Raw genomic sequence first — 26,098 nt, forward strand, 5'->3', positions numbered from 1 at the left:
TGCTATTGCAGAATCCCACAAATTTTGGTAACTTGTGTCCCCTTTGTTATTTAGTTCAAATAATCTTTTGCTTTCCATCTTAATTTCTTCCTTGACCCAATAATCATTCAGTAATAGTCTGTTTAATTTCCTTGACTTTGTGTAGAGTTGAATGTTTCTGTTGTAACTGATTTCTAATTTTATTCCAGTGTGGTCTGAGAAGATACATAATTTTTATTTTTTTAAGTTTTTTGAGACATGTTTTGTGGCCTAGGATGTGATCAATCTTAGAGAATATTCTGTGAACTGATGAGAAAAATGTATATTGAGTAGTTTTGCAGTAAAATGTTCGGTAAGTGTCTGGTAGGCCCATTTGTTCTGGAGTCCTGTTTAAGTCCATTGTTTCTTTGTTTATTTTTTGTTTAGAGGTTCTGTGTAGTTCTGTCAGTGGGGTGTTGAAGTCCTTGGCTATTACAATGCTGCTGTTTATCATTTTGTTTGGATCAAATAGGGTTTGCCGTATGAATCTGGGCATATCTGTGTTAGGTACATAAATATGTAGGATTTTTATCTCTTCTTATTGAATTATTCCCTTCATAATTATATAATGACCATCTTTGTCTTTCTTTACTTTTGTTGATTTGAAGTCTATGTTATATGATATGAGAATGGCTATACCCCCTTTCTTTTGGTTTCCATTTATATGGAATATTTTTTCCATCCCTTCACTTTGCATCTGAATGAGTCTGTGTGGGTTAGATGCATTCCTGGAGACAGCAGATACTTGGCTTGTGTTTTTTTTATCCATTCAGTCAGCCTACTATGTCTCTTCTGTGGGGAGTTTCAACCATTCACATTTTTTATTGAAAGAATAGCTAAGTGGGGTGGATTTCTGTTCATCCCGTTGCATAGAACTTTATTCTTTTGTTTTACCCCATGAGCTATTGTAGTATCTGGGCTTCAACCTTTACCTTCTGGGTGATTTTACACTGGTGGGTGTCTATTGTGCTGTATCATGTATAATGTAGATCTGAGTAGGGGTTGCTTTACCCAGGTTTTCCCCACAGAGCTAACAGCAGCAGCTGGATACAGCTGTCGTGGGTTCCTGGGTTGTGTGGATTTGCTCAAACAAGGTCACACTGTACTGTGGCTTGAGGCTTGGGGGTCCCTGGAAGGGTGTTGGACTTGGAGCAGTTCTTCCAGCCCTGCTGCAGTGATGGAGGCTCTGGGGTGAAGTCTTGGGGTCTAGATGCAGTACTGAAGACTTGGGGATAGTGTCTCAGGGGTAGTAGGGTTCTGGAGGCACAGAGGCAGAGCATTGGGCTCTGGGGTGAGAGCCTCAGAGCTGGTACTGGGGAGAAGCCAGAAGCAGAGCTTCTGAGCAGGGCCAAGGAGCCAGAAGCAGGGGGTGGGGCTGATCCGACCTGGAGGGCAGGGTCAGGCCCAAGCAGGCAGGAGGGATTTGGGGCCTTGGGGGCAAAGTCAGGGTGAGCAAGTGGCAGGCTGTTCCGCAGGCTTAGAGGTCCCCTGGATGCCAAGTCAGGTGGGCAGATGTCAGTTCTGGCGACCCAGGAACCAGGGAGTTCTCCACTCCCCACCCAGGACCTGCTGAAGCATTCGCCCAAAGCCTCTCAGTCAGAGCCTGCTGTGTCCCAGTCAATTCCCTGCCCCCCCCCCCATTGTGCTCTAGGGGAGAAGTTCACGGGTTCAATTCACCAGGTATCGCTCAGGGAAGCCACAATCAGTCCACTCTCTCCCCAGCCCAGTGCAGACCTGGCATGGCACACCCAAGAGTTCAGAATGGCTTTAGCTGCTGCACGATCTCTACCATGCCTGTTGTCCAGTACAATGGCTTTGCACAGACTCCAGGCAGGTCCCGGGTCCGACCATGCAGAAGTCTGTGGGGGTGGTGGGAGCCATCTTGCAATTCAGTTCACACTATGCCAGTGAGCCTGGTGGCCCAGCGCTCTGTTCTATTGTTCCCTGCACATTTTCTGACCTTGTTATATATATCACACCCCCCTCCCCTTTTTTTTCCACTTTGAGTGTCTCATGTTGCCTCTCTGTGATTTCACAGTGCTGTTTCAGAGAAGACCGATCTATAGGTAGGCAGCTACCCACACCTTCCACTTCTTTCCCTGGGAGTGGCATGTTGACAGGCTGCTTCTAGTCCGCCATTTTTTTCCCTCAGGATATGGGTTTGAGTGTTCCTTACTTGTCCTGTTTGGCCACTGATGGGTCTTTTCAATCTGAAGGCTTGTGCATTTCTTTTCTTTGGGAAAATGTTCTTCTATAATTTATTTTTAAAAGTATTTCTTCCCTCTATTTTCTCTTTTCTTTCCTTCCAGATCTCCTATTAGATAAACTGATCCTTTAAACTTTCCTTTCCTATTCTGTCTCTTTGCCTTTTTCCTTCTATTCCAGTTGATTTTCTTGACCTTTTCTTCTAGAATACTCTAAATCAGTATTCAGCTGTGTCGATTCCATTATGCATTTATTGAATTTCTTTTGGTATTATATTTTTAAATTTCCAAGAATACTTTTAAAATTTTCTAGTTGCTCCTTTTTCATAGCACATGGTATAGTCTTACTTTATGGATATGGTGTTCTCTTGATCTATTAGTTATAATTTTTAAAAAATATCTTTTCTCTTTTTTAAACTGTTTGCTCCCTTCATGAGTCTTCATATTAGTTGCTGCTTTCCTTTAAAAGTTTGGTCATCCTAAGTTGTCCATTTATGTTTATAATGAAGGACTAGGCTTAACACACGTAGCAAGTTCTGTTATCTATTCATTATAAGATTTTAGACCAATTTCTTAATCTTCTTGTACCTTAGTTTACTCATCTATATAATGGGGTAATAATACTTACAGGATGACAGATTAATGCTCTAAAATAAAAACATTAAAAAAAATATTGGCTGGGTATGATGGCTCACACTAGCAATCCCAGGACTTTGGGAGGCCAAGGCAGGAGTATCGTTTAAGCCCAGGAATTTGAGACCAGCTTAAGCCCAGGAATTTGAGACCAGCCTGAGCACCATAATGAGATCTCATTTCTACAAAAAATAAAAAAAACTAGCTGTGTCTGTTGGCATATATCTATAGTTCTAGCTACTTGGGAGGCTGAGGCAGGTGGACTGCTCAAGCCCGGGAGTTTGAGGTTGCAGTGAGCTATGATGATGCCACTGTACTACTCTACCCAGGGTGACAGAGATCCTGTCTCAAAAAAAAAAATAATAATAATAAAACTTAAAATATTTTTGTGAGAATTAACAAATTGACATATCTAATGCAAGTGTTCAGAACAGTGCCTTGCACACTGTAAGTACTTGATAAATGTTAGTGATTATTACTACTATGAGTCACCTTTTCCTTAGGTGAGCTAACTGAGTGGGTGAGATATTGACTGGTTATATGGAAAGGAAGTTGGAAGGCAGGTAGGCAATGGTCTTTCCTCTCCACCAACAGATTTAAGATTGGCTTTACTCTAGTGATAGAGGATTTGAGAATTTAGTGGATAGATATTCTCTAGGATGGAACTACATTTCAACTCATCTCTGACCATCCTTGCCTCCTTTACACAAACTCAAACATGCTGCACACTCTTGGGTTCCCACCTTTACACAAACTCAAACATGCTGCACACTCTTAGGTTCCCACATCGACACCAAAAGTCTTTCCCAGACAAGTGGTTCGTTTTCTTTGTAGTGCTTTTCTTAGGTCTCAAATTATATGTGTCTGTTGCCTGCTGCTAGGGGTAACGTTGGAGAATTGGGGGTTAGAAGCAGTTCTTTAACTCTCTGATGACCGTCTTGATTTTTCTTTTCAGTTATTCACTGTGTGCTTGATATTCTGTCAGATTTGTTTTTACCATTATAAGCAGTTTTCTCCTATGAGTGTTTTGCCCTGCAAATTTTATTTTCTCTGGTATTGTTTATCTGCTCTTATTTGCTCTTTAGCTGTCAATAATTCTTTACAATTTCTGGTAAGCTAATGATATTCTTATTCTTTTGGTGTTCATTCTGTTTTAAAGAATGTATTTTCTGCCTTTTTGGTGGCTTTTGGACAAAAGGAAGGGTGAATACTAGTGCTCAGTCCTTTAACTTGTGCCAAGCCATATTATTTTTCATACTGGTTAGTACATTTATATCTGCTAATCACAAGGATGAGGATTTATTTATGCGCTGCATCAATTTTTGGAGAGATATATTTATGTATACCATGCATCTATTCAATCTCCATAAATTTAATCAAGAACTTAATTTGACAACAATTTAAAATGCAAAGCAAAAAGGAGTCAACAACACTTACCAAATATCCATATAACTATATAGCTTTACGTAATAGCTCTGTCTATATCTATTTATCTATAGATATAACTGTAATGATATAAACTTAATCTAGAAGCTAAGGTAGGATCATTTTACTCTCATTCCTTTTCTTCTAATAAATAGAAGAATACCTGAAAGGCTTACAATACATGTTTCTGAAGGCTTCTGCATTTCTGAAGGCTTCTTATCAAATATACTTATTACCTATAATTTTATGTATCGATTTGTATAATATATTTCAAGAAAAAATTCAATATTAGCCATTCTTGCTTTTTTTTTCTTTTTATTGAACTACCAAGCCTAATATAGCACATCACTAAGCAAAAAGTGCTATTTACTATGCAAAAGGCACAGTCAGTGATTGGCATCTAAGACCAATTGATCTACCCATTACCACACTATCTCCCTACCCCCACTAGCACTACTATGAAGCTATTGATTTAAACACTGTCGATCGGTTTCCATTTTCTGATTTTGGGCAGGCCAATTAAGAAAGTGAGTAATTGTGATTACACTGCTTCAGGATCAATTACATTTGATGCAAGACAAAGTGCTCTTTTTGGAACATGGAAAAAATAATTTCTGATCTAACATGCTTTTGTGCTTAATAAAATCTAAAATAAATAACTAATTTATACCTTTACAACAGAAAAACAATAATGTAAATGGTTAGAATAGCTAAGACTATATTCTATGTGAAATAAATTTATTATTTTCCTAAAATTAGTTTAAAAGAAATGGAGAAAAAAATTGCTCATACATACTTCCCAACATAAAATAAAAATCAAACACTACCTGCAAACTAAGTACCCAAAGGGACTTAGTTAATTGTGAAAGACAAAATGCAAATCATGTCCAATGGACTACAAAGGAGGTCTTTGTAATAAAAATATTGGGGAAAAAAACCCTAATTACATAGGAATCAAAAGGTTCTTTACATAAATTGATAAGAAAGAGGAATTTTTTAGCTCTTAATTTTGGTCTAACTTGGTACATGAGCTTTGTCATTGGGTTCACATTGTCCAAATCATTAAAATGAATATACCTCTGGTGTTGGAGGCAAATCTATTTAGAGTGATGTTACTCATAGTCTGGTGTTCAGTAATATTGATCTGTGTTGTTTGTCTAATAGAAAAATAATAAACAATTACTAGGCAATGTTGGGAAAAGTAATCAGTTTTTATATATCACTAATATAGCAGACCTCCCAAAACATAAAGGTGATGATCTGCATAAAATCAATGTGTTATGCTACATTGCTTATATTCATCATTGCAGATTCTTGGCAATAAAAAGTATAATATTAGGCCTGAATCACTGGTAAACTGAAAAGGTATATGAAAATGAAAGGTTCATATACTTAATCTATAAATCTATTTTGAAATATCTATTTCCAAAACCTGAAGATTTTTAATCATAAAAAATTCTGTTCTAAGCTGGCTAAAATTTAGATAAATAAAATGTCTCAATTCTTTTTAGAATAAAAACAAAGCAACTTTAACTCAAAGTAACAAATTGTGTACTATATCAGAAAAATAAAAAAGAAAATAGTTCCAGGATAATATCAAAGACATATGAATATAGCATGTACCAAACTGTACTAATTTGCTAATAGCCTCTGAATTTCATCAGAAATGTATAAAACATTATATGAAAACAACAAAATCCAATCCTAAATAAGCTCTTTTGAATAGTATTAAGCTGTGAAACCTTTGCCAACTGTATAAATATTCTTTTGATTTTTATTAAAAGCAATTTGTGAATTAAAGTAAAAAGGAAGATAATTTATGGGTAGGTACAACCGTAGGTACTGGCAGTATCAATAATTCCACTGAAGAAGCTCAAGGTAAGATATATGATAACTCAAAAGATATATTCTCTGGGTCTATTCAATAATATTAAAGTTTTTAATTTCTCCTGGATTTTCCTCATGGATTTTTTCATAAATTTTCCAAAACTGTAGCATTAAGATAAGTAAACATTCACTTGGCAGTATCTTTCTTTAACCAAAAAACTATGAATTTCAATCTCATATGGCAGGCAGTAATACTAGGTGTATAATAAATACTAAAAATACACATACTGCACACAATTTGTACAACTATTCCATGGCAATCTAAACATCGTCAAAACAAAACACATTTGTTTAAATGTTTTGTCTTTCACAGAAAAAAAGTTGTTGAAAGCCTAGTTTTTGATCTGCTATCCATTACAAGTAATATAAAAAATAGAAGAACAATTGAACTTACCACAACTGGAAACTGGCAGTCTGAGTAGAATCACAAAAGTCAATACCCATTGAAACAGTAATGGATCCCTCAGGCTCAAGAGAGTCTAGGAAATGAGATAATTTAGACATGAAAACACGGAGGATTTGAAAAAGAGGCAAACTAAAAACTGAAAATGTACATAATGTTTGTAGTTTGATTAAAACAGTCAAATTTAATGATGGTTTATAAGAAAAATTTCAAGCTGATAATATTAAAGCAAATTATAAAGTAACCTCAGTATTCTGCTTGAAGGTTTTCTTTGTTACAACTTAATTCTGTACATACTCCAATGAACACATTGTATTTATTTGTTTCAGAAACACATACTTTCCTGAGAAATTTCACAATTTCCATCATTGTTTCTATAGGAATTAAGAGTGAGAAGGAAATAAATGTGCTCCTGTTTGGTATACTTGTAATGGACTTTGGGCTCTTAAAAGAGATCAGGTACTGAAAACTCAAATATTTATTCTAGATCTAAAAAGTAATTTTTAAACAATGTTCCCAATTTTCAATGGAAAAAAATCCTAAATTTAAAAAGGCAAATTAAAGCAAAGTTAGAAGAAAAAATTAAGATGTACTTAGAAATTAACCAAAAGAATTGCCATTATTGAAACCAAAATAAGTTTAATTGCATTATTTAAAACATTATTAAAATAAAACTTACTGACAGATTAGATTATCTTGACAAAACAAATAATAAAAGGACATTTTATAGATTTGGAATTTCTGAAGCTTTATCTACCAACTAACCAAGTATGGGAAATAACTATACCAACATCCAATATAGTAGTGTTTTTTTTCCCCAGCTAACCATGGCAAAATTTAAGGCAAACAACAACAGAATTTCATTCTTCTTATGATTCCAAAGTTTGCCTATACCTTAGAATAACTGAGGAGATCTTAAATGTGTATATATATAATATATATTTTTATGTAGAAATTATCTACTTTTTATTTTCACTTTGCCCAAAATTTTCAGTGTAACTGCAGCTATACCATACAACAGCTTTATAGCGAGCTTTATTTACTCTGCATATATCTTGTCGTATGTAGTTATATTTTAGCAAGCACACTTCTAATTCAGTAGACTATGATGATCCTAGGTCTTGTTGGTAAGTATGATTTGCCATTTAATACTAACCATGACAGAGATGATGGTACAGTTGAAATAATAATTCAGTAAGTTTAATATGTTAAGAATTATGTTTATGTCTCACAGGCTCAATGAAGATTACACATTATAAGAGAGCACTTGTTTGATGCTGATTTTAGAATGCTATGGGTTTGCTCAGTGGTATGTATGTTGGTTTGCTGATTCTAGTTTGAATTTCATTTGTTTATCAACCTAACACTTTCCAGGATGCTGCTTAAATACCAGAACACTTGCTGGCTAAATCTTTGGCAAATATATTTATTTACAATAGAGTAAAAAAAAATTATATATACATATATATATATATGGCACAAAAAATAGCCTTAAGCTCTCTGCACTGTATTCAGTGACTTTGTGTTAATAGTTGACAAATTTGAATTCAGCTAAGATTTTACTAGTTACCGTACGACTGTCACATCAAAGTAGATGGCATCCCATGTGATTTCATTTTTTATTATTAATGATAATAATATTTAATGATTTTATATATATATATATATATATATATATGTGCTTAATGCCTTTTCTGTGCCCTAAATATACTGGGGTTCAGTCTTATTTATATCTGACACCACATTGGTAGCAAATGCCATCATCTCCAAAACATGATGGCATTCATGATTTAGATCTCTCTTCATCATGTATCCTTGTATTTCATTTGACAAAGTGACAGCTCTCAAGATGCTTTGTTGATAGCACTCTTTGACACTGTTTGATATCGTCTTCAGTCTTAAGATAATTAACTGTGAGCTTAGTGCCATCTTAATTTGGAAAACAGTTTGTGATCAATGGCATGTTTTATTATATAGATGCTTTAAGAGCAAAATGATCAGCATAAAATTATTCACGTAAAGGATTTTTATAATATTTGGAGCCTGCTAATTGGGAAAGCTTACCTAACTAGGGGACTATATTTGGACAATGCTTCTAGATTTGTTGTTATATACTTATGATGGCTATGTAGAAAAGGATGAATGAACAACACTGGCTCTACTACACCACATCATTAATAATAAAAAATGAAATCACATAGGATGCCACCTACTTTGATGTGACAGATGTACAGTAACTAGTAAAATCTTAGCTGAATTCAATTTGTCAACTGTTAACACTAAGTCACTGAATACAGTGCAGAGAGCTTAAGGCTATTCTTTGTGCCTTAAAAAAAGTCTCTTACATACTTAGTTCCTTTGGGAAAAAAAATGGCACACTATTCCTAATATTCTTGCAAGGAATCCAGTTTCATGCTAAAGGTAGGGCCAAATCTAGACAGAAATCATCACATATTAAAAAATAGACAAAAGTAAAACAGACTGCTGACAAATAAGAAAACTGCTGGACTCCTTAACACACATATATACTTAATAAATAAAACAAAAATCTCATCTCTCTTATCTCACAAAAACACAAAAATATGGTATTTGTTTGTTGCATTGTTAAGATGTTTTCGGAGGACTGATTTATATATATCATCTAAGTCTACTGTAATCTATTGGTAATAGAGTGGTGTTATACACAAATACCACACATGGGAAAGAACTCACTATCTTAAAGGCATTCAATAATTGCCAACAAAATGAATGAAACATACAGTCATAAAAATTTGTCTAAGAATGAAAAAGAAAAGCCTATAACTAGCACTAAGGCAATGGTATACATTCATATTTTATTTCTGTGTTAAGGTCATACTGTGAAATTTATTATATTTATTTCTTCTATTCTACATAGGCCACAAAAGGTCAACTCATCAACTCATTATATCAGCTCAAAGAAAAATTAATATTGTTCTACTGTTCTAACCTTTGGATAACATTTTCAACCTTCAGATAATTCATATATTAGCCGCTTGACACTTCTTAAACTAATTTTTTTAACTAGGTAAAAAGGCTGGATTATAAGCAACAAAAAAGAACACATCCTATTTTACCTATAGGTAAAATAGGTGGACATTTGGACATTCTATAATTGGACATTCTATAATTCCTTGGCAATATATTAACGCCACAAACTAATTAAATAAAAATTAGGATAAATTGTATTCTTTAAATTATCTTAATTATCAAAATATTAAGAAAAGATATTAAGTGGATTCTGAAATCAGCTTACTTCAACTCTTCTTTGCTTTTCTTTGGTTGCTTATAAAACTTTACCAGGCTTTATTGATCAGAAATTGTTCTATTCCTTTGAGTAAAAATATAACACAAAGAATGACTTCCTTTACTGAATGACTCATGAAAATACAGGAGAGAATTCAGCAATGCCAAAGAGCTCAAATGAAGATGAAGAAAAATGGAATAGTGATGTGAAATAATGAGTAAAGAAGGCCCAATTACCAAATCTGAGTTCATGCTGGTCAAAAGGCTTTGTTCACCTGCACTATTATATTGTAACAGGGAGCTATCTGGAGTATTCTGACTGTAACATTTGGAGGATACAATGATACACACCTTATATCACTTTTAAGTGAGATTTTGCTTGAAGCTTCTCTCAACTAAACCTTAAAATTGTTTCTACTTACCAAAAAACAGAAAGAATAGAGACAGACATTCTAAATATTATACTATGTCAAATTCAAAGTAAGACAAATGATTGTTACACTTAATTTTTAAAGTAAATTAACCAATTTACTTAATTTTTTTATATTTTTTAGTTAAATACTTAAAAAATGTAAGGGGGATGATGAATGGCCACTGACACTTAGTTGGGAAGACAGTATGATGCAATGGGCACAGAGGCAACCTGGAAAGCACAGGCTGCATTGGAGGGGCAGCCGCCACTCAGCACCAGCTGGTTGTTGCACGTGGGAATAAAGGACCAGTACTGCCATATCTTATATGCTTTGTTCTAAGAAAATTGAGATTTTTTTTTTTAATGTAGAAACATCTTGATTTTAAATGATGGCAACAGATTTAAAATATTTAAAAACATGATATGGGTAAGTGCCAGAACTATACTATGGGCTGTTCTATATTCTATACATAGAGAAGACGACAAGCAGAAATAATGTACATCCTCTCAGTCTCTGCTCCCTCCACTTTTCAATTTATGGAACGTGCAGGGAAACAAGAAAGGGTCTCGAGATATGGGAGTACAGTATTAAAAAAGGCAGACTGATTTTCTTGCTTTTAATACACAATAAGCCACCTACAATCATGCAGGGAATGAAGCTGACCAGGAAGAGAGGTGGGGGAAGGTGATGCAGATAGGTAAAATAGGATGGCAATTTTGATTTTGCAAATCCATCTTTCATCAGTACTGGTATTACTATTGCTGGGACCTGATTCACTAAGGGCAAACAAATACATTTATCTTGTATGATAAATTCAGGGAAAACAAATATAAACTGAGTATGCTAATAGTCAATAAGATAATATTCTATTTTACTTTTTTTACTAAAAAGTATTCTCTTTTACTTTTAAAATGAACACATTTAGCTATCAAATATAGTTAAGATTTTAAATGAGAATTAATACTTACCTATTGGATTAAAAACATGCATTTGCATGCCCATAGGGAGTTTTTTTTCCCCTATGTGGATATTTTCTATCTTTTGATCGGTAGTATTATTCAATGTTATCTGTACAGAGACCATCTTATCACCAAAAATGCAAGGCTGTCTCGGAAAGTGATAATTGGCAGCTAGTCCTTTGCCACTCATTCGATGAAGCAGCACGTGAGTTTTCATTGGTACAAAGACAGGAGTAGAGACCTATTGTGTATAGGAAAAAGAAAAAAATGCTGAATTTGTGAATAAATTTATTAATCCTTTTAGAAAATAATTAAACACTTATGACATTTAATTCCTGGTTTCCCTAAAGTATTATATGAGCCACAATAACAATATCACACACATAGATATTAGTCAGAAATGATATAAAAATGTAAATGTCCTCAAAACAATATTAAGTTTTTTTCTGTACTCTGCATGCAAATATTAAAATATCTTGACAATATAAGCCTGAGAGAATATTTCAGTTATTAATATATAAATAAATATACTAAATTTTTTCAGAGTTTATAAACTTAGTTTCTTTCCTAGATACTCTACATTTGACTATCTTTCCAATTTTCTTATTAGTTTTAACAGTTTGTCAGTTTCTTGGGTGTTTCAACTATAAGATAGTATCATCTACCATCTACATCTATACCTTCATTTCCAATCTTGACTCTTTGAACAATTTTTCACTTGAATTTCTTTCACCGTAAACTGAGGCTCATGACCTCTAGGTTAAGGTGTCTTCTTCCCTTGCTTTAATGATTAAAAAGATCTTTCCTACTTTGAGATCAGGTAACTATTCACTCACATATTCTTCTAGACCTTTCATGGTTTCAATTTTTTCATTCATGTGGAATTGATTTAAGTATACTGACTCCATATTTAATTATTTTTCTCCAAATATCGAAGTAATTGTACCTACATGATCTAATGAATGGCATTTCCTCAATAATTTGTAAATACAAACGTTCTAATCATTTATGTACTAGGAGATATTTCTGAGCCTCAATTGATCTGTTGAACCAGTACCACATTGTTTTATTTTTTATAGCCCTCAACATAATTCAATTATTTGGTAAAATAAATCTTTCTACATTTTATTCTCAATATTTTCTTGGTTAATTAACTGTTTATCTTTCCATTGAATTTTGGATTCTACTCTTCCCTCAATTTCATTTTGAATGGAATCAAAGGCAGCATATTAAATGAAGAAATACTGTTCATTCTTAAACTATGTGATATCCACCTTCCCATTCAAAGTCTAAGTATTGCATATTAGGCTTGACCTGACATGGACAAGCTTTTTTAAAAAAATCAGTTTGTAATTAAACAGGCCTAATCAAGATTGTTTCCTAACAAATGTGCTCTCCCAACTAGGTTGGTTATCTGTCATAATTGTGAGAGTATATATCAATCTTAACATTAAACATGTTCATATGCCACTCACACCTGATATTAAAAATTTAGTAATCTCAATAATTTAAAATTGAACAAAAATTTAAGTTAAATATATAAAATGAAAAATAATGTCTTCTAACATCATTAAAACACAGTATTCTTTCTCAAAAGCTCTTTTAAGTATGGACTATTAAAAATAGTCATAAAAATTTATAGGAGAGTTTATAAAATATAATAAATGGCTAATATTTAAATTTTGGTTATATAAAGTAACAAAACTGGTCTATACATTCTACTTTAGCCTTCTGATGGTGTTAACAGTCTAGCATTTTCAGTTTTCAAATCACTTTCATTTCTAGGTTTAGGTTCTTTTCCTTAAATAAAAATTATTTTCAAAACTTAATTTCAATGCTCACTGTAAGTTCTACTATCATCATGAATTCTCAGGTGTTGATTAGTATAACCCAAGATAGCAATCCTTAGCAGTGAACACTTACTGAAAGATATAGTGGGCATCTAAACACACAAAATGTGTGTACATGCGTGTGTGTATACATATATATATACACATATTAATATGTATTTATATTCAGCAAAAAATCTTTTTTCCACATAAATTCCCATGCCAATGAGGCTATGATAATCAACCTTAAACACAATCTTTTAACTGGCTAATTACATTTTTCAGTATCATATGTTTATTCCCTTATTTAGATGGTTAGCACATTAGAGACTGCAACCAAGTCTTACTTGTTTTTCTACATTGTTCCAGAGACTCAGTTGTGATTAAATCATTAAATAGGTGTTGATGTAGCTAGTTTTATCTCTGTGGAAACTCATAAAACTTTGGGCTATATATAATATGGGGAAAGAATGCCAAACCTGTAATCTAAAAGAGAGGACTATTTGAAAGTTGGAGACAGGCAAGAGTAGAGTAGTATGGGCAAAGTAGAAGAGAAGCAAGGGTTTGGTTCATAAGCAGCCAGAGTAGTATTCTAAATATCACACAAGGGGCTTAGAAGTACACCTTTAGTCATTTAAAAGCAATTAATACATCTTGGTTAATTTACTATTGATTCTCTCTCTCAGCCTAATACTGGGACACATGGTCCAAACATTTGTTTTTTCTACCTTCTCTCAAAATTCTGCAGCTTTATATAATTGTTAAAAAAAGAAGTTAAGGGATGTATAAAGGAAGTAAAACAGTAGAATTTTCTCCATTCATTCTTTCCACACTCAACCAAGTACAAGGTAAGAAGCATTCCGTAATGTTGTGTATGTGTCAGGATCTAGGAGGACATGTCCAACTGTGAACTGCTTGTGATTGTGGATTTGTTCTTTGCTTCTTGTATTTTTCAGTTTCCTATATTGTATATATTAACTCTAAAAAAATAAAGGTTATTTTAAAAACTTGAAAAAAAAAAGCATTCTGTAATGAATTCAACATCTAATAAAGGCTCAAGGCCTTCCCTGACAATCCTTAAAAGTTATGTGTGATAACACAGGTCTATGTACTCTCTTCCACAATAAACAGGATCATAAGTGACACTTGGCGATAATAGTATATACTTGTTAAATTATAAAAAGGGACTAACTGAAAATGTTTGTTTTTTTACCTTTGTTTCCTAAGCACATACATCATAACCAATCTTCTTCAATATCTAGATAAACTACATAGGTGATACTTTATTCAATAAAAATAGTGGTTTCCATAAATCCTTCAACTATTTCCACATATAATACACTTAAAGCAAGACTTTAGTACAATATTTTGCACATCATATACCCATATTCCAGAAATATATATATAAGATCTGTGGCTGCTTATATTCTAAGATGCTAATTGTAAAACGGCTTTTCTGACTTCACATTTTATAGATAGCAATAATTTTATTAGATGTAAAAAAAAAAAAAGGTTAAAGGTACATTAATTCCAGCCTGAGCAAGAACTAGATACTATCTGTACAAAAAATAGAAAAATTAGCCAAGCATGGTGTGTCCCAGCTATCTGGGAGGCTGAGACAAGAGGATCACTTTGAACCCTCAAGTATGAGGTGCAGAGAGCCATGATGGAGCCACTGCCCTCTAGCCTGGGTAACAGAGAGCCTATCTTAAAAAAAGAAAAAGAAAATGAAAAAAAAGTACATTAATTATTAAATGACCTAGATTTAGACTGTGAAAATAAAGGTTTAAGAAAAAATAAAGAAATTTAACAAATCTAAACACAACATCTAGGGCAATGGTTGGGCAAACCACGGTTGGCAAGCCCATAAGCCAAATATGGCCTGCTGCCCTATCAAGTTTCGTTGGAACACAATTATACTCACTTCATTTACATATTGTCTATGGCTGCTTTTTGCTCTATAATGGTGAGTAGTTGCACTGCCTAAAATATTTAATACCTAGTCCCTTTACAAAAAAATTTTGCTGACCTCTGATCTAGGGGCACAAATGTTGCATCCTTCCCACTTTAATCCCTTGCTGTTGGGGAACAAGTCTCTACAGGTCTCACATCTGAGCAAAGGCATTAACAACTTTGTTTCTGAAACTCTTTTCAAGGGTATTTGTATAGCAAACAGCCTTTGGAAGATGGAGATAATACCTCCTCCTCCTGGGGCAGTTGACAGATTTGTTTGTTGTTGAGAATTATAAAGATAAAATCTTCCTCTGGGGCAAAGATTGGACAAATTTGCTAACAGCCCCTTATAAAAGCCTGGAATTTTCTATACTCTGGTTCCTCTCCTGTAAGCAACACACTGCATGTGCTAGCATCACCTGGCCTTCATTATGTGGGAATTGGGGCTCAGAGAAGTACAAATGATGTTACTCTGGCTACTGCTATTGCTGTGAGTAATAAACTGTCCTTTGTCTATGACCTAGGAGTCTTGTGTCTTCTACTAGCATCCATGAAAATTGTTGCAGGTTAAGTTGTTAGCCTACAAGCAGGGTAACATCTCAGACCCTTTGTAGTTCTTGATAACTATTTTTTTTTGTCATCCAATAATTCTCAGAGCCACTTATTTCAAACAGCTAAATTAACACTTAGTAAGTCCATCATATACAGTTCTGCAGTGACATCTGACTGAAGGGGTGGATAGGAGCTAAAAATCCAGTTTGTATTCCAAAGGTGGCTTTTTTGAAATCTGCACAATGGTGCCATATTGGCTGGTCCTTGCTAATGAGAGTATAGCTTTACATAGCAGAGACTACATTTTTTTGTTGGCTTTCCTTCATGAAAGTCCATGTTATGACTTGGTTAATTATTTCTACGGGCTTCTGAAGTATCATGAAATATTCTCATAGTTGACAACAATGCATTAAGTAAGTCCTATGACAATGAAGAATAAGAATTCAGTGTCTCAGGTTTGCTTTTATTTGGATCAAGACTAAGTGTTGGTCTTTTGCGGGAGCTTTGCCCACTGCTTTACGCTGCAGTGGTTATGTATGGAACTATATGCCCAACACACTCTGCTGTTATCTAGAAACCTTGCTACATTCAGTATTTGATGGAGCTGGTATGTCCTTATGCCACCTCATGACCTGGCCACCTGGCACAATGAGTGTTTTTCCTAAGATTTTTGGATTTGGGACCTAAGAATTTCAGCCAGGCTCTCTCAAGTGGCTGAAATTTTGAGATTTAAAATTCTAATGTTGTCTGTGGCCATGTTTCCCACCACATTGTTCAGTGAGAAAAAAGAATAAAGTAAATTTCAAAGAAGAGCACAGATAAGACATAGACCAGCTGGTAACTTTGGTCTGGATGGTTCTTGAGTGGTAGACATATTCCCAAATATTCCCACTCTTGGTGAAGCTTGGTTTTCCTTCCTGTAATATCTTTTCTTTTTCTTTTTCTTTTTTTTTTTGCTTAAGCTAGTTCAAATTGTGTTTCCATCATTTACCTCCCTGACCCTGCTACTGATTAGGATTAGCCAGATTTCAGGACACTAATTGGAGGGAGAAATAAACTTGTAATGGAAGAATACGCTATCTTGCCCATCTCTGTACAGTGGTGGTAAGTAGAAACCATGAGATCAGAGACTCAGATTTGGCCTTTGATTAGACTGAACCATATCTATCTGTCAGTCATATCTATAAGTCAAAAACAGTCAAATTATCAATTCCATATGGTTCACTAATAACTTGCTTTGGTTCAAGGCTACTTAAACCTACCTTCAACAGAAAAGAAGGCTCCTTGCTGAACTTCATCCTGGAGAACTCACTGGAGTTCTATATTGGGGTTGGAGGGCAAGGCCCACACTAATAACAAAGTACTACTTTGTCTTTCTTTTTTTGAGACAGAGTCTCACTCTGTTGCCAGGGCTAGAGTGCAGTGGTGGCATTATATGTCACTGCAACCTCAAACTCGGGGGCTCCAGTGATCCCCCTACCTCAGCCTCCTGAGTAGCTGGGACTATAGGCACACTCCACAATGCCCAGCTAATTTTCTATTTTTAGTAGACATGGGATCTCAAAGTCATGAGCTCAAGCAATCCTCTTGCCTTGGCCTCCCAGAGTGCTAGGATCACAGGTGTGAGCCACAGCACCCAGCCTACTTTGCCATTATTTGTCCTCTGACCCTAAATCTCTCTTGGGCATTTGGGGGAGAAAGGCGGTTATGTGCAAGTATTAGGTATATCACAGCTCTCTGTCCTATAAGAGCACCATTATTTCAAACACAAAGTAATCACTAATCATTAATTTTTTAATTCTTCTTTCATCTAACATTTATTGAATTAGTTGTACCAACCACTGTACTAAGGAGTATGATACAGAGACAAAGTATCCCAGTCCTCAAGATGATTATAGTTTAGCTTGAGAGAACTAAGTAAATCAACCAGTGTGATAAATGCCATGACATGAGTTAGGCTCAGTGGACTAGAAGAACACAAAAGGTACAGCTGACATGCAAAGGAGAGATCAAGGAAGGAAACCACAGTAATGTGAATGAACTAAGTAAAATCTGGCTACTTCTAACTTCACTGTTACCATCCTGGTCTGAGCTACCACCATCTCTCATCTGGATATTCCAATAGCCTCCTAACTGGTCTCCTTGCTTCTACTTCTGCATCCTACTGGACACAGGCTGAACTGCTACATTGAATCTATTCTGAGCAGAGTAGCCCAAAGGAGTCAGTTAAAGTTACATCATGTCACTCCTATGCTCAGAACCCTACAATGGCTCCCACTTCACACAGAGTAAAAGCCAAAAATCCGTAGAGGCTTAGAAGACCTCATGTGGCCAGGCTCCCTGTGTCTTCCTGATCTCATTTCCTATTACTCTTGAATCCACTGTTCACTCCACTTCCGTCACCCTGACTTCCTTTCTGTTCCTTGCATATGTCAGTAATGCTTCCACCAAAGGCCCTTGGCACTGGTTATCCCCTCTGCCTAGAATGCACTTTCTCCAGATGTGCACATGGTTCAGCTCTGATGTCTTTGTTCAAATGTTACCTTCTTCATGGAGTTTATTTAATCCATTTGTGTGTCCTCCTTCTGATTCCTTTTCCTTTCTCCATAGCCACACAATACCTTCTCTGACACAATATATGTAATTTACTTATTTATTATGTTGATAGTGTCTTCCCATCTACTCCCCATTTTTATGCTCAGTGTATAAAACATAATTTTATCCTTTTTCAGAACTCAAAGCATAATCCTACCATTTTAAATGATTATAAAGATTTGCAAATATACCTCTAGAGTTGGTCATAACTATATTCAATGTTGAGTGTTCTATTATAACACTCTACCCCAAAATACTACAGCCTTCAGGAGTGCATTGTGGTGATAAGTGGAGATTATGAATATCAATATTCGTTGTTTTTTGGACAGGACTTGACTTGAAATTTTGTATTACATATAATTGCAAACATTTGGAAAAAATATTGTATTTCTTCGAGGCACTCACAATGAGCAACTTATTAACTAGAAGGACTTCTATAATACAAACACTAATTCTCAAAATGTCTAGTTTTAGGTATAAGCATTATTTTAATGAACCTATAAACAGGATAAGATGAAAGACAATGTTTGAAAACATTAGTTTTGATTTAATTGTTTAACTACTAATGTTCACAGAATTAAAAATTTAGCTGCATTATAAGCAAATGATATGGGTCATCTTCACCATGATTCTCAAGGAGGTAATTAGTTCAGTAACTGCAGTAACTCTAAAATAAAAAGCCTCCCCCAAGAGTTAACAGAACAAAAAGCATCAAGTAACAATGAGATAATCCTCTACAAATCTTTACACAGCATATGTTTAAATAATAAAAGTCGTTTGTGTACCTTTAGATGGTTTATGAAAATAAGCAATCAATTCTGCAGATACAACATTATTTCTAAAGGAAATCTATGTGACTCATGATGCCTGTAGATACACAGAGACAAACCACACATATTTTATCAGTTTATTACAGTAAGCAAATAAGCGTGGAATGAGAGTGCACATAACTGTCTACTTAGCGCTTACTGAAACATTTATAAGAGCTGTTATCTCCCTAATAACAGACAGACAGCGTGCAATTTTAGAGAGGAGAAAAGCTTCATATTTTTTAACACTTCACTAAAAAGTAACTGAAGAGTGTAAAATGAAAAATACTCTGTGCAGTTAGCTGGTAATGGACCATATTATCAACTCAAGTTAGATTTATAGGATACAAACTAGTCACTAATAGTTATTTTATGACATAGCATGTCTGCTTTTTCTGAGATTATTAAGATTAAAGTTGTAAAACTTCTTTTGAACATAGCTGTTCAAAATGATTGAATTATAAAATTTAAAATGAGATTTGAAAAATAAAACATGAAATATCAAGTGCCTTAGAATAAACCTTGTTCAGCATCTGTATTACTATTTCCAAAATGACATCTCCACATAAAGCTTTATGAAAACAATGTTTTCCAACCTTTTATGCTTTAATCCATATTCAGTTAATCAGTCATTAAGTATCATCAATCTATTCTGTTTTGGAATTTCAAAAACATGAAGATCTATAGTATATAAAATGCTCTTTGTATCTAGTTTTGTTTGTCTTATTTTACAGCAGTGTCTATTTAGATATATGATTTATAAAAATGATGAGGTAAGAAAATAGCTATAAACAGAGATACAGTTTCATCTTTAAAACTAGTACTTTTAAACCAATGTATGTCTCAATTGATAAGAGTTGTAATGCAGAAGGCCCCAGTATTGTCTTATTTAGCCTGTAAATTGTAGAAAGTGAGTCATTATTTTACCTTCAATCTATTGCATTGAGCCTCGTACCTAGCATTAGATTAAGAAAAAGTAAATGGCAAATTTGCTTAACTCTTACCTATAAGAATAGGCTCAAAGAAATACATGTGACTCTTCCAGCAAATATTGCTTCAAATAAATAGTTTTTAATCCTAAAGATAACTTCTTCCTTATATATATAAATTGAGATATTCTAAAAAATAATTGTGATAATTTCTCATATTTTAGTAATCAGTACACATTACAAAAAATGTAAGACTTTCTTATCTCTTAATTTGGTAAAATCAGTATATGTCAAAATACATATTTACAGAAAGATCTGAACACATAATGAACAAACATTTAATCAACATCTTAATTCATGCATGGTGTTAAGCAGGCACCAGCAAACTGCCTGGAGGTCAAATCTGGTCCACTGCCTATTTTTGCACAGCCTGGGCACTAAGAATGGCTCTTACATTTTCAAATGGTTGAAAAATCAAAAGAAAAATATTTATAACATTAAAATTAGGTTAAATTCATATTTCAGTGTCTATCCATAGAGTTTTATTGGAACACAGACACACTCATTCACTTATCTATTGTCTGTGGCTGCTTTTGTACCACAGTGGCAGAGCCTGGGGGTTATAGCCTGCAAAGCTGAAAATATTTACTGTCTGATTCTTTACAAAGTTTGCTGAACCCTGGTATAGGATATATTCAATTTACATTCGTTTTGAGATAAGTAGGAAATTATAATATCCCATTTTATCTATAAGCTTCACTGTCAATACATTTAATACTTTTTATAAGTCTGAAGTCCAGAATGAAGCATATCTATTTTTCATTTACCATTTACATGGAAAAATGTAAGTGGATACAGATATGTTATACTATTCATAGATATGTTCTACTATTCTTTTTTATATTTCTTTTCTGATTTTTTCATTTAAGGATACTGTTAAAAACAGACTGAGTTTGATTTTCAAAGTGTTCAACACAATTTTCCAATAATTGCTTATAACAACTTCTATTAGAACCCAAAACATTTTACAGGAGCACAAATCAATTATGTGTTGTGTTGTTATTTGACAGATGTGACAATCATTTGATCTTAGTAGTTCTATTGCTTTTTCATTCACAATATCAATGATATATCTAAAAAGTTAGTCTCTTCTTCCATCATAACAAAGCTCAGAACCTTGGCATTATCTTTGACATCTTCTTTGTTTCCTTCCAATAATTAATTAATACGTTTTTTGTCTCTTGTACTCACTTCCTCTTTTCTGTCCCTCTACCACCAGCTTAGGTCGTCTTCATTGACACTTATGAAATTTTTTAATCTTTTCTTTTTTTCAAATTGCACAAAGTGCAATAGGCACAAGTAAGGAAGCGAGTTAAGATTTCAGTCGAAATAAAAGGATGTATAGCTAAAGTTCAGGGAAGATGAAGTTATTAGGGGCTGTGTGGTCACATATTGCCAGGTTGTTAATATGAACACTGAGGTCTCCCAGGATGATGGTGGGCTGCAGAGATTATGTCTCAGATGCGAAGATCTTCACTGAATGTGGTAAGTGATTAAGAGATCCAAAGAGAAGAATGATGACAAAGGGAAGAGGGCACAATAGATGGAATGGGTCCCATAAAAGTAAGGGATATGAGGATGAAAACTGAATGGCCTGAAATGAACAGTTGGGGAGCTTTGCACAAACAATCCTGCTGGCAATAATGATTTCATCCAAGACAGAATTATAGGCCATTATGAGTGAGGTCATGCTGAAAAGACATACTATAGAACTTCAAGATCCAAATGGAGATTCTCAGAGAAAGGCGAGGCTAGGTAAGTGTGTGAGGGAAAGTGTTGGTTGCCCTACATATTTCGGACATGGGACAATTGCTTCTAAAAGCTGGCTGTGCTACCTTCATTTAAGTGAATTGTGACTTAGGGGATATGATCTCATCTAGATGAGTAGATGACAGGAAAAGACGTACATTTTAGTTAGTGTATAAATTGGAAAGGGAGTTTTTTTTTTTTTTTTTTTTTTTTTTGAGACACTCTCGCTTTGTTGCCCTGGCTAGAGTGAGTGCCGTGGCGTCAGCCGAGCTCATAGCAACCTCAAACTCCTGGGCTCAAGCAATCCTTCTGTCTCAGCCTCCCGAGTAGCTGGGACTACAGGCATGCGCCACTATGCCCGGCTAATTTTTTTCTATACATATTAGTTGGCCACTTAATTCCTTTCTATTTATAGTAGAGACTGCTTAGGCTGGTTTCGAACTCCTGACCTGGAGCAATTCCCCCCCCCCCCAACTCGGCCTTCCAGAGTGCTAGGATTACAGGCATGAGCCACTGCGCCCACCCGGCCTGGAAAGGGAGTTTTATTATGAGTATGTTAAGTCACAGGTCCCTTTGTAGATGCCCAGCTAATTTTTTCTATATATTTTTAGTTGGCCAATTAATTTCTTTCTATTTTTAGTAGAAATGGGGGTCTCAGTCTTGCTCAGCCTGGTTTCGAACTCCTGACCTTGAGCAATCCGCCCACCTCGGCCTCCCAGAGTGCTAGGATTACAGGCGTGAGCCACTGCACCTGGCCTAGGGATGCTTTTTGTGAATCTGACAGAAGAGAAAAGGTTCTTTATACATCATAGACGCCAGTCCCAAGTACCGAAAGTTGCGGAGAAATTCCTGACACGGCAAGGATGGGGAAATGTGTCCTCTGAGGTCATAAGAATCAACCTCTCTTTCCCTCTCATAACCATTTCTTTTTTCCTGATATGTGTGAAAATATTTCAAATTCTTCAGTGAGGAGACAGAGATGGGGAGAACTTGATTTTACTACACAGGAACCTTAGATTCTTTGGAGTCCAAGTTTGTGGGAACAAAGCCTTCTGATGAGCCTTTTCTTCGCAGTGAAGGCACCTGGTACAAGACTCCTTCTGGTCAAGTCCTGACACTGGAGACTCGCTGCTTGCCCTCTGGCACAGGCATGTTGTTCTCAGGCAATACCGATTTTTAACATATGAAACATTTTTCTTCAGAAGCAAGAAAGGTTATTGCTTCTTTCTTGTGTGGCATTTTTAGGGTTGGCAGTGGTAAGAAAAAAAATACTAGATTTTTAAGTTGTGAGACCTCCAAGTGATTTGATGAGAAGAAAATCATTTAACTTCTCTAAGCTTGAATTTGTACATTAAAGGGTAATAGCACCTAATTAATAGGATTCTTTTATGAGGAGTCAGTGAGATACTGCATGTAGAAGCCTTTTGTTGATGAAAGTACCCTTCTTTAGTTACGAAACACAATGCTTTTTAGCATAAGAGAAAAAAATAGTGGCAGAGCTAACATCAGAATTTAATATTTTATGTATCTCTTCTGTCAAGCAATATACTGTAATTCCTTTTTCAATAAACACAAAATATACCTTATGATAAAGAAAAGTAAAGGTCAGTAATGCAAGCTAGTGGAAAGATTTTTTTTTTCTCTCCTTTAGGGAACTATATGAAGTGGAAATTACCAGCATCCATTACTTCTTTCCAAAGATTAATGACAGGTGAGGAAATGTTTTGAATATCACCATAATTATAATCACTATCCTTAGCAAACAATAACTTTCAAAAATAAATCAATAACATGAGATTAGGATTGTCTTCAAAACATCAGTTACTTAATAAACTAGATGTCGGAAAGTGTATTTCAAGTGAAAATTGTACAAGCATACATCATAAAGCAAAGGAATCTCAAGAAAAGTTTGAATGCTGTAACATCACAGGGAGACTGCCACACCTTGAGGCAGTATTTTATAATTCTTTACTTCATTGGGATGACATTATTAATAAAATTTCTACCATCTACCTTTCTATCATCAGTAGTGAAATTATAGAATCCCACTTTTACACTAATTAAAAGGAATTACCTCTTAGTATCTGGATGTGTTGAAAAGACCAGTGAAGAATATCAGTAAGAAAAAAAGTAATGAAGGTAACTCTAGACAGCTGCATGGGGTATTAGTCTGGATGTCAAGTGATCTGCGTTATAGTGATCTGCGTTAACAATTCAGCCATATGTTAGTAGTGAGACTGCAGCTAAATCACAACCCTACTGAGCTTGTTTTTCTCTTCTGTGAAATGGGGCTAACTATACATATCCTGTTTGTTTCACTGAGTTGTGAGAATAAAATGAGATCATATATGTGAAATTGATTTTTATACTATGAAAGTTCAATAAAAGGCATTATTGGGATTATTAGTAAATTGAGTTTTCAGGCAATGTTAAAACACCAATCTGTCAGATAACACAGGGTCATGAGGTTAAAAGTACATATCAAAAAGCTTAATCACCATCGGAAAAAGGCTTTTATAACAATATTGCTATATTTATTGATAGTACCATCCAAAGGCCTTTAAAAAAGTAATCCCTTTCCCCCATGTCCTTTCTCCCCCCTCTGTTAGTTGTGGGTGAAGAGGACTGTTCTCTAAAAGGTTTCTAAATGATGTTGATGTTAAAAAATATAGTATCACCATTTAACAGGCTTTTAAAGAGCAGTCCCCAGTACGGTCTTTGTTAACAACTGAGGGAGGAAGGGACTATTTTTTCAAAGGCTTTTAGAGGATGTTGTTAAAAGAATATATAGTGACATCATTTAAAAGCCTTTTAAATAATAGTCCTCCTTCCCTCCCAATTGTAATGTCCTTGGCTTTCATTTATTTTGTACTGCAAGCCGAAAATGGACAAGCCAACATATTATTGGCTATGGCAGGCATTTGTTGGATGGAGAATGATGCATTGCTTTTAAAAAGGTCGGTGTCCAGAAATAAATCCAACTCTTCTAGAACATAGTTCCATTTCTATACAGGATATTGCCCACCCACCTTATCATCAAGTTGTTGTACTTTTTGCTTGTTTTCCCTATGAGTTTACTAAAAAAAAGATACTAAGTAAACAGGAAAGGAGTCATAGCTAAGTCATTCCAAGATTTTCTATGGCATGAATGCAGTCCCACAATCTACTGCTACTTGAGCTAAATTACTACCCAATATACAATGCTTAGGTCAAGTCCCAATTTGTCTCTTCAACTCTTCCTGATCCTACTCCAACCCATAACGATCTTAATCACATTCCATTTTGACATTTTTTATAATTTAAATTTCATATTATTTAAATTCATGCATACTCTTATGTAAGTAACAAAGTGCTAACCCTAGACAATAATTCTTTATTATCTGATAATTTAATAGCAAACAAAAAGGAATTAGCCAGGGAAATAATCATAGGATATGAATCATGTTTTTGTATGATTTTTGAAAAACATAAATAACTTTTAAATTCTCTGTTGCCTTACTAGTACCAGTGAGTTAGTTACTTGTGCCTACAATTATGCATGATAGTACTTATATATTTAAAAACATTTTAAACCCCCACTGTATAAAAATCATGTCATTTGAGATTTCTCCATTTTCTCATGAGATAAATCAATGTTTCACTGAGGAACACTATTGTAATTATGATTCGAATAAGTGAAAATTGGTAAAATTTTGAAATATAACTCTTAAATTTTCTGACTTAAAAGAAGTATCAAAAAGACAGCATTAAGAAGAGATTAAATGTAATTTAACATTACTGATCTGAAAATTTTTAATTTCTCTTAATTGTTTAACTAGAGTTAAGCAGAACTGCCTCAAATAAGAATTGCTTGGTTAGACAGAGGGCTGTAATACCCAAGGCAGGGCGACCTCTGAACTCTAGGACTAGTGAGTTATCCCCAAGGCACAATCAACATCATGATCAAAAAGTACATGCTTGCATGTGTTGCTGGACCCTGCTCTGCATTAAAATGGCCTAAATGCCATGTCCCTATCTTCCTGCTCTTCTGTAATTTGACTGGGCAGGGGTGAGGCCTGAGTATCTGAGTCAACTCCCTCTCTCCACAGGTTCTATAAGTGAGGTGGTACACAAAATAACAGACACCCAAGGAATCCCCCATGGATATGTAACATTACATGGCAAGGAGAATTAAGGTTGCTAACCAGCTGACTTTGAGATGGGAAATTATTCTGGATTATATGGGAGGGCCCAATGTAATCACACTAATATTGTAAGTGAAAGAGAGGCAAGAGAGGAGAGTCAAGGTCAGAGAATGAGAACAACTCAATCACCACTGGGGCTTTGAAGACAGAAGGCGGCTATAAGCCAAGGAATGTGGGCAGCCCCTAGAAGCTGGAAAAGGCAATAAAAACAAAACAAAAAACAAAAACAGGG

At 34.8% G+C, this 26,098-nt stretch overlaps 1 protein-coding gene across 4 annotated transcripts in view; it reads right to left on the reverse strand.

Annotated features, from left to right (window-relative positions):
* AP3B1 (adaptor related protein complex 3 subunit beta 1) overlaps positions 1–26,098 on the reverse strand; it is a 227,706-nt gene that overhangs the window by 25,316 nt on the left and 176,292 nt on the right. For all 4 annotated transcript variants that reach the window (XR_012921698.1, XM_012766761.2, XM_076008138.1 and 1 more), the window contains exons 23-24: positions 11,216–11,447; positions 6,562–6,646 (exon numbers count right to left, since the gene is read on the reverse strand). Coding sequence is in view for 3 of the 4 variants with exons in the window: in XM_012766761.2 (XP_012622215.2) it covers positions 6,562–6,646; positions 11,216–11,447 (317 nt within the window). In the remaining variant the exon portion in view is untranslated. The remainder of the gene's footprint in view (positions 1–6,561; positions 6,647–11,215; positions 11,448–26,098) is intronic.

Source organism: Microcebus murinus, chromosome 11 (assembly GCF_040939455.1).
Source record: "Microcebus murinus isolate Inina chromosome 11, M.murinus_Inina_mat1.0, whole genome shotgun sequence".
NCBI classification, from domain to species: Eukaryota; Metazoa; Chordata; class Mammalia; order Primates; family Cheirogaleidae; genus Microcebus; species Microcebus murinus.